This window comes from Polyodon spathula, chromosome 20 (assembly GCF_017654505.1).
Source record: "Polyodon spathula isolate WHYD16114869_AA chromosome 20, ASM1765450v1, whole genome shotgun sequence".
Lineage (NCBI taxonomy): Eukaryota > Metazoa > Chordata > Actinopteri > Acipenseriformes > Polyodontidae > Polyodon > Polyodon spathula.
Window position 1 is genome coordinate 1,980,177 of NC_054553.1, and position 9,764 is coordinate 1,989,940.

The following is a 9,764-nucleotide window of genomic DNA, read 5'->3' on the forward strand; positions in this document are numbered from 1 at the left end:
AATAAATAAATAAAGTTAGATGTATTCTGCTAAAAATGTATTCAGCGTCTAAAAAAGGCCATTCAAAATAATTTTATGGGAGTAAGAGCTTAATAAAAAAAAAATCCCTCACACAATTCACAAAACTAGCACAAACGAGTGATTTCACTGAGTCTCTAGTGCTTCCTTCTGGATACAGATCACACTGCAGTTGCTCATGTATGCTTTGTTCTGTGACAGAAACCAGCTCTGAATTTACCGTATATTTGCTTGTAAATCTTGAATATCAGGTCTTCTCAATGGATGTTCTGCATGTGCACACACCCAGTCACACAATCCCGCACGTACAGACACCCCCAGATGCACACAATAACGAAACCACACAATGAAGCTGCGACAAGGGTTTAACATCACATATGTAGTTCTGATTTTTTATTTATTTATTTATTTATTTTAAGAAAGCACACCGTTAATGTCCAGTTACTGTGCTACTCAGAGGTGAGACGTGCGATCGAACAGGGAGGTTGATGAGATTCTGAGATGCATCAATACCATGTTCCTCCACCCTCTGCCCTGTAGATAGTAGGCACTAGTGGTGGCACCCCATGTATTCTATCAGCTCTTGTCGATTTTTGCTAGTCGTCTGTGATTGCAGAAAAAGTGGTTCTGGGCTCAGGAGATCTTTTGAGGCTCAACTCTATCAAGCAGCATATGACTTGCATTCACGCCAGGGGATCAAGCTGCACCCAACTTGATCCCGGTACATTAACCAGACTTAAATAGCAACTTGGCAGGGGGTATGACATCAGAATGAAGCAATTCATCCTACAATGTGTATGCATTACATTACAGGCAACAAGCAAAACTGTGACAGGTAATATGATTGTAAATCCTTACAAAATATATATTTTCAACATGTACAGGATAGTTAATGTGCCAAGTGCCAAGGACACCTGCTGCTTTGAAAATCGCTGCTTCCCGGTGTCCCTGACTACGAAACAATAAGGCTGGTCTGCTCAGAGTTTAGATTATTAAATCCAAGCTCTATTTAACCACTGCATTCCAATCCAGCGCTTAAAGATTCACGTTACCAGCCCTCGTCTTGAGTGCTTCTTTCTGCGTGTCTTTCAAGGCAGCAACAATCCGCTTAGTTTACCACGCCCCCGTTAGGTATAAACCAATCACGTCTTGAGGTGCTGTGTGGCTTGCTCAGGCTGAACACTCGCGTCAAATCCAGCATGGAAAGGATTGCACTGAAATTGCATGGTATTACATCAACCAGAGACCCCGTACTAACCTAAGCGATATGATTTACTGACTCACGCCTCAGTATTTCTCGATGCATTGTCAGCCGAGCAAAATAAGAAATCAGCGTGCAGTGACAGACAGGTAATGACCAAATACATTTATACATTGTTACTGTTTGTATCCAAGTTGGAGGGGAGGGGGAGGGTGTTGTTTAAGATGTCTTTCTTTAATACTTAACTTACTGATCCCTGAATGGTATTGTTTGTTTGCTGTTTTCTAAAAGTCACTGAAAACATCACCTATGACAAATATCAGAATTAACGTTAAAACACATTTTAACTTGTCGATTGTGACATTTAAGCAGATTTTATGATCTGTTTTCGAAAAAATATCTTACTTTATGTGGTGCATTAGACATTAGAAACGCATTGAAAGTATTTTCTCAAAGCATGTGTTGGGATGCTGTACACTAGGCAGGGCAAGTCGGGGCATGCACCGCACAGCAGGATTACAGCGAAGGGTGGGATATTAATAGATATTCATGGGTTTAAAATACAACACTAAACGATGAACACTGTGCAAATGAAGGAATGAATGAAGGCACAGCACCGGTTTTATTGAAAAACTCAGGAGTCGGTCTTCAAAAGTGAAATTAGACATGGGGGTGTGGTTGTGGTACGAAATATGACGATTACTCACCGGTCTGTGTTTCTTCTTCTTTTCCTTCAAGAGTAATGGTCATTGTAGACACTGCACCCCTTCAGTATTGAATCTAATTAAACAACAATCCAATTACATTCAATTTACTTTTTTTTTTACACTGTAACGAAGTACTGTGCCCCAACAATAGTAGCACTTAACCCGCCAATTTTTTTTTTTTTTTTTTTTTTCTTTTGCGAAATTTTTTTTAATATATATTGTAAGGTGTATATATATATATATATATATATATATATATATATATATTATATATATATATATATATATATATATATATATATCCATCTGCTTTTTTTGTAGCTTGGTCTAACAGAAGAGGGCAGTTATCCTGCAGTTATACACCCCTTCCCCCTGCCCATGGCTTCTCTATGGCCAGCCTCTCCACTTATCTGCAAGCTATGAGAAAAGGCACATCGAAAGGCGAGGCCGAATGCATATTGAGATAGTGTTGTATAGTCTGTTATAATAAACAGTCTATTGCATGAGTTTCCCGATGGAATCACTATTTCTGCTTGATTTCAAGCTCCCTGGAGATCCGGCTAACGCTATGGACTGTTTAGAAAATGAGTTCTACAATAACAGGGGCAATTGCACTCCATGCAAGCAGTGCCCACCTGGCCTGGAGCTCTCACAGGTGAGTCTGTAGGACTGCCCTGTTTGTCCTGTGTAATATTTGTAGTCTCATGTTATTTACATAATAACAACAACTTACCAATGGCTCATCAATGCTCATCCTGCTCCTAGTAGCTGGTTGATCTCAAAACTGTGTCAAGTCAGGTCTTAAAGGATACCAGTGAATCCACATTAACAGCAATATTAAAAACAACTTGGCTGTCCTGCCCCGTGCCCACTGGACCTGGTTTCTGTTTTTTATTTATTTGTTTATTTATTTAACCAGGAGATTTACCCATTGAGACCAATGCTTCATTTGCAAGGGGGTCCTGTTAGACAATACAAAGGACAATTACAGTGTACAAACCACACAATAAAAACACATGCGGTTCAACGTTAATGAGCAGCATACAGAGATCTCACACCAGTATCAGTAAGACATGTATCTATGTGTTAAGGTGGACTGGAGGAGAAGCATTGGCAGGAGCATCTAAGTAATTCCCAAACACTGTCTTTAAAACCAGAGAAGGAGAGATGATCAGATTCCATCTTCATACTGTGATGGAAACAATTCCACATCTCCGGGCGTTCGAACCGCTGGAACAGCCAGATTACAATCCTGAGAGAGTAAACTATAGCCAGTGCTGTGCTGCGCTTCATGTAGTTGCTGGGGCTAACTTTGTCAACTCCATTAAACTTAATAAAACACTCACTCAAATCCCACCCTAATTCCTCTTTCTGATAGGATAAATAGATTTTGTTTCCTTCGGGTAACCTAGAATATATTGTTTGGTAAATATTATATTGTATTGATGACATTCCACTCTATTGCAACCCCAAACTTTACAAATGAACACAACAGAAGAGGAGATGAATAGTATACTGTACAGTGTGTACCTGGAATTGATTGCAAGACAGCACACTTTAAAGGATGCTGTAATTAAACTTGAATTCAGATGTAAGATTACCACTGTGAGTTCACAGTTTACCAAGCCTTTCCCACATTGCCTACAGTATTAGGAAAAGATGTTTTTATTTTTTACCATGCTGTACCGTGCTTTCACTATACTTTTTTTTCTAACACTTTACTAAACTTTGATGGGGTTTTACCACAGTTTACTGCAGTATAGAAACTGTAATAGATGTGCATGCCTTAAACTTTAATGCACACTAGATATGTGAAACCCTGTTTGTTGTGTTAATGGTACCCTGTTCTCTGAGTTTTATTAATAACAGAAACGTGTCACTTTTTTAGTACGACAGACAAAAAGACTAAAAGAATGAACTGAATTGCCCTCCTATGAGAGTAGTCCTGGACCTGGGGCACACATGTACACTCTGCACCATCAGCACTGCTAGTTGGGATGTGTGGATCACAATGCTCAGAAGGAGATCAAAGCAAAGAGATGAAATACATTTCTTGTGTCACAGGAAAAGGACAGAGCACGGTTCCTGACCACCTGTCCTTTCCCTTCCCTGCAGGAGTGTGGTTTTGGGAGTGGAGGCGATGCGCACTGCGTGAGCTGCAGCCCCTGCTTCTATAAGGATGAGTGGGGACACCAGAGCTGTAAGCGCTGCCAGTCCTGCAAGCTCATTTCCAGACTGCAGATATCCAACTGCACAGCCCAGAGGAACGCTGTGTGTGGAGAATGCCTGCCAGGGTGAGGGTCTGCTACTTTGAAATTAGCCTGCAGATTTACAGAAAGAACAAGTTGCAATAACCTGCAAAATCTAAGAACTTTTATGTACTCAGTAACTTTACACCAAGATTTTATGTTAAAATATCAAGGTATATTACATAACAATTCCAAGTCATGATGAGAATCAGCATGTTAACATTCTGTGGTTTGTTAAAACGTTCTGATCTGGATTCTTATCTGGCTTTTGTTTGAAGTTACGAAACAGTGGATGTGGCTTGAAAAGAGAGATACTAATGTCAGATCTTATTGTTTTATTTCTTTTCTTTTTGCTTCTTTTCAGGTTTTACAGTAAAGCGAGGATTGGTGGACAGCAGGATGTGCAATGCATCCCCTGTACTGGTCAGACTCCTCCCAGCGAACTTCAGTGTAAGAACACATTTATATAGAAATTGTTCGCCAACTCCAAGATGTAGGCTACAGTAGCTGATGCAGACTGTTCTTATTCCCCTCGTATTATCTGCCCCATTGCAATGTTGTTTGCTTGCTTTGCAGGCAGTACAAGAGTTCAGATCATGAAGGTTTCGGGTTCGGCAGCACCCCCTGCTGACACTGCCGCAGCTGCTGTTGTTTGCAGTGCTCTTGTTACCGTGGCGATTGCTTTGATGATTCTGTCATTTCTGTACTGTAGATGCACCTCATTTGGGAGCTGTGTTCAAGGTATGTCTAAAAAAATTGCTTAAACAGCAGATCACCAGTAACTTGTTTTTAATTTAAAAAAGAACACTTATATCTTATTCAATTGCATATCTGACAGCAACCAGAAACGTATGCGTTGATAAAGGAGAAAGTAGGAGGCAGTAGGACTTCATTAGTCCGTTCTAATTTGTTTGTTTGCTCTTGGCAGCGTTTCTGAGGTCCTGCAGTGCTGACTGGAGTGAGCGCGGTGAAGCTGTTGCTACTGATGAACCCAGAGAGACCCTGATGCAGAATGCAGCTGGGGAGCTCAGCCCTGTTGTCCAGGAAACAGTGGAGCCCATAGGTGGGTCATCTGACTAGACAGGTGCAAACCTGGCAGCTAAAGATAAGGGAGTCTGCTGTGTGTATTGAATTCATTACGCGATGCCTACCGCTTGACTATAACAGATCTGCATGTAAGTGTTTAATATTCTTAATACTAGTTTGCTTTGAACCTGTGAAAACCCTGACAGGCCAGCCTGTGGACAACAACCCTGCCAGTCTGAGGTCCTGCATGGAGGCATGCACATTCCCAGGGAATCCTGCCAAGACAGTGGAGCCCAAGCCCCAGTGTGTGAGCAGCTTATCAGAAACCCAACCGCTGATCAGAGACTCCACCTGCAGCACCTGCTCGTCCTGGAGCTCCTCCAGCTCCAGGAACAGTGCGGAGTCCTCCCTGGGGCAGCCCCAAGAGGCAACATCACTGAATGGATACTGTGCATTGGAGCAGGAGGGGAGAAGACAGCATGTTCCGGTGGAGTGCACTGAGTTAGACTTCCAGGGCTGTGCTGCTCGTTCCAAAGAAACCAGGATTGGAGACACAGCAGAGCAAGCCCAGCCAGAGGCCCTTTCTGGTGACAGCCTGATGGAGAAGGAAATCAGGATATCCCCTGTCAATATTTCCCAAACCACTACCAGCTGCATGAGAGTCAAGGAGGAAACCCTCCGCTATGGCTGTGCAAGCGCCTGCCACGTCCCGCAGAACTGCACCAACATGGTAAGCGTCTATTAGGCCTTCAGTAATGAGTGAGGTTTGTCTGACCGTAAAGGTTCGTATATATTTATTATTTGTTTTTGAGACTCACCAAGTCGTACACTTTTTTTGCAGGCTTTTGATGTTCAGAACATGGTGCGAAAGAGTTGCACAATCACACAAGGTTAGTAAAAGTCATGTTTAATTCGAGCAGGATGTTACTAACATTTTTATTATGAATTTGTTTTAGAATTCTGCCCTGCCTTTATTAAGTTCACCTGATTAGTCCAGTCGTACAGTGGTCAGAATACCATGATTCTTTATGAAGTGGTAATTATAAACACAGTTTTAAAGCCTCTGCAACATGCACTGCAGTCTAGTACTATATATGTAGCTCTGTGTTTATTACTAAGTGCCAGGCTGCTCAGAACAGATTATATAATTTGAACATGTATTGAAAAGTGCTCGGGTCAGAACAGTGCCCGTTTCTAGTGCTCTTCCTGCTGAGATTTGAACCTTTGGTTGACTTCGTGAACCTATTTTCCACTCAGTCTGAGGTGCCTGAAACCTTTACCATCTCAGCTTGGTAATTTAGTTGAATCGCACAACGCCTTGCTGTTATGAAAACTGTCAGGAAAGCAGAGGCAAACACTGCCAGGAAAACAAACAACATTCTTGTCTGTCTGGGAAACCTTATTCACAGTGAGACGAAGCCTGCGCTTTGAACTGCAGACATTCCTCCAATGCCATTATAATATGTAGAGCTTGCTTCCATCAGGCACGTTGCTGTCTTACTTTCTTTTTCTTGTATTTTATGCATCCAGTGGCTGGACCTGTGGTTTTAAATACTGTTTGTTTTGCTCAGTGTGAAGATCTTGTGCTGGATTTGACTGCTAAAAACGAAACAATTAGCCAAGTACCAAGTCAGTGGAGAGATTAAGGAGATTAGTCATGAAAATATACCGTATTCCTTCAAATTTAGACTCCATCGAATTTAAGATGCAGCCAAAATTTTCGACCCTTAATTTAAGGAAAAAATAAAACATCAAATAAAGATGCATTTACAAAGATACAACCTCAGTTATGTGTATAATACTGCATTGTTAGCAATGACATGCTACAGACTATTAGGCATATTGGTAAGTATGTTGTATATTGGTAAATGAACATGCCTGTAACAACAATGACTCTCTCCTAGTCATCATCCTCTGAGCTGGAGGAGTCATCTTTATGTCTTGACATCTCCCAGACAATGACTGCCGCTACTTTGAAAATTGTTGCCTATATGTCATGGATGATTCGAGATCAGGCAGTAACGTTTTTTGTTTCGTCTTTTCTTGGGCAGTCACGTCTTTTGTTGGCGATTTTAATACCTGCATCTCTATACTTGAATAAAAAAAAAATTCAAAGGAATATGGTACTTGGCTTCTGTTCCCACTGTGGTTAGGAACAGGCTGTTAGATTTTGTGTTATTCATGCTTTCAAGTGATATGCATGTTACTCACACATAGCTTTATACAAAGTGTTACAGTTTACTGAACATATAAATTTGTCCTTGCCTTACCCAGGACTTCACTTGGGGCGTCTCCCTCCAGTGCTGGTCGAGTCCCTGTCTCTGAAGCTGGACCCATCGTTCCCGGGCGTAAAGAACTACAGGCAGCTGGGTCTGGAGCTGGGGGTGCCAGCGGAGCTGATGGACAGCGTCATAGGGTTTGAGCATGTGTTTAGCTACCTCTCCTCCAGCACCCTGACCACAGTGCCCGACCTGGTACACGCCTTCCATCGCCTGCAGAGGTTCGACGCCTTGTTCCTGCTCTGCGAGTACTCCACTCAGATCCATCACAGTGTGTGTGCGCATTAGCTGACCAGAAAGCAAAACCAGGATGCACCTTTTTTTTTTTTTCCATTAACAAGAAATAAGCCGTTGTTTAGTGCTGGGAATTCAGATTTAGGAGAAATTGTGCATGTTGGCATAGCATGCCATTAGCACACTACTGCCAGTCAAAGCACTTCGGGTCTGGTTTTGCGAAGCTGTACAGTGGTTACTTTAGGGGTAAGACCAGTTATTTCACATTGCTTTATGGGGTACAGTTGTTGTACTAATTGCCTGCTTATGTTAAGATGTGTTTTTTTTTGTTAACATTTCTTTCACTGTGCTGATATTCCGAGCTTGATGTGTTCAATCTTTACATCAGTTTTCAATCCGTAAAAATACTCAAAAGCTATGATGACGCTTCTGTTACAGATATCACTGACCCCTCCTAGCAGGCTTAGGCAATACCATGGAATCCCTGTGACTGCTCTTTGAAACAAAACTGAATCTGTTGCACATTGAGGGGGCCAGTTTGTGAACAGTCCCCAGCAGTTTCTTGTAACCCACTTTGCAAAACCAGACTTGTCTCTTACAAGCTTCAGTTTCCTGACCCAGTCTTAGATCATTGCCACCAAGAAAGGTGTTAAAAGAATTAAGGGCTACAGACCTAGCAGCTCAGGAACGTTAATACCGAGAGGCGCAACATTTAGGCAAATCTCCTCCGAGTGCCACCCCTAACACAAATACCTTTAGTGTAAACTCTTAGTCCTGGCTGCTGAGTAAGCGCTACTTCTTTGCTCCCTATTCCTGTAGGGATAAAGTGATGAGACGTTTGGTGTTCCTGGAGGTTCACCCGGAAGCGCTTTGGTTTCTCTGAAGGGTGTTAATTGTGCAGTAAGTGCTGTCCAGCTGGATCAATTCTCAGCACTGCAGGCAGCTCTCTGTGCTGCTGGCTCACACTTTTCATCACACTTCATCACGACCTATAAAAGGCCTGGGAGGCACTACTGACTTGTTTGTCCATTTGAGTATAATGGCCTGTCAACGTATTTCCAGTCCTTGTGTACATGTGCTGCTTTTGAAACTGCATTAAATACTCACAGGAAAGTTTGACTGATGTAAATGTTGAGTCTTTAGAAAAGGGGGTGTTTAGATTGGATTAGATTAAGGGAATAGGCTCTTATAAATTACGTATTTTTTTAAATAGAATTAGAATGAATCGCGTTTTTATTGGACGTTCCGTTTATTTTGTGTCATCTGACCTCGATCTGATCCTCAGGGATCAGTCCTATTGTTCCCCACAGTAATCCATTGAGCAGCGTAATATCTGTCTTGGGGTTTGCCTGGCTGATTTGTTATACTTAGCTTGATTAAACAGGAGCTGAACAAATGTGTCGATATCACACCATCATTTAATAATGCTGTACGAGTCAGATGGAAAGTAACTGCAGTTTAAGTCGTGTGGCGGGTTCAGTTTTAAATTCTCTTATAGCTTCTCAGAACAGGTGCTAGCTCTTTTTATCCCTGTTTTATTTGACACCGCTGTCCTGGCTTCGACTATGGCACAGCGTTTTGCATCACCTAGAATTTTAGGATTGAGACATAATTAAAAAAAATATGAACATAATTTAGGTCTTTTATTTAACATTGTGCAATCAAATAAACTACAAAATGATATCACAAAAGTCTGCTGGAAGCCATAACAGTAGTACAGTATTTCATGTTAGATACACAAGAGTTTAATTGGTTTTTTTTTGTTTTTTCTTTTTTTTTCGAGGTTCTGGTTTTACCAGATAAAAACCCTGGGCACGTCAAAGTTTTATTGAAGGGATTTACAGCCTCAATGGAAGCTTAGTGTAAATCTACTGTCAGGTTCCAGCACAGGACTGACTAAATTTCAGGCAGTTTGAGGTGAATTAGTTGCAGGGTGCAGCTAAGACTTGACAGAGGATCCTCAAAAGGATGCACATCACTTCACATTACTTGAATTTCATCCTGATAACTGCATTGTGGTGAATTTAAAACAATTGCATTTAATACAATG

At 41.5% G+C, this 9,764-nt stretch overlaps 1 protein-coding gene across 2 annotated transcripts; it reads left to right on the forward strand.

Annotated features, from left to right (window-relative positions):
* The first annotated feature begins 1,218 nt into the window (after positions 1-1,218).
* Positions 1,219-9,284, forward strand: LOC121295341 (tumor necrosis factor receptor superfamily member 27-like). 2 transcript variants are annotated; one of them, XM_041219838.1, is made up of 9 exons: positions 1,219-1,368; positions 2,248-2,581; positions 4,042-4,220; positions 4,540-4,625; positions 4,752-4,916; positions 5,104-5,238; positions 5,408-5,931; positions 6,043-6,091; positions 7,476-9,284. In XM_041219838.1, exons 2-9 carry the CDS (start codon positions 2,429-2,431, stop codon positions 7,766-7,768), a joined length of 1,584 nt encoding a protein of 527 aa, XP_041075772.1. In that variant the 5' UTR covers positions 1,219-1,368; positions 2,248-2,428; the 3' UTR covers positions 7,769-9,284. The 2 variants fall into 2 exon arrangements, with proteins under 2 accessions (XP_041075772.1, XP_041075773.1); XM_041219839.1 differs by having other exon boundaries at positions 2,471-2,581.
* The last annotated feature ends 480 nt before the right edge of the window (positions 9,285-9,764 follow it).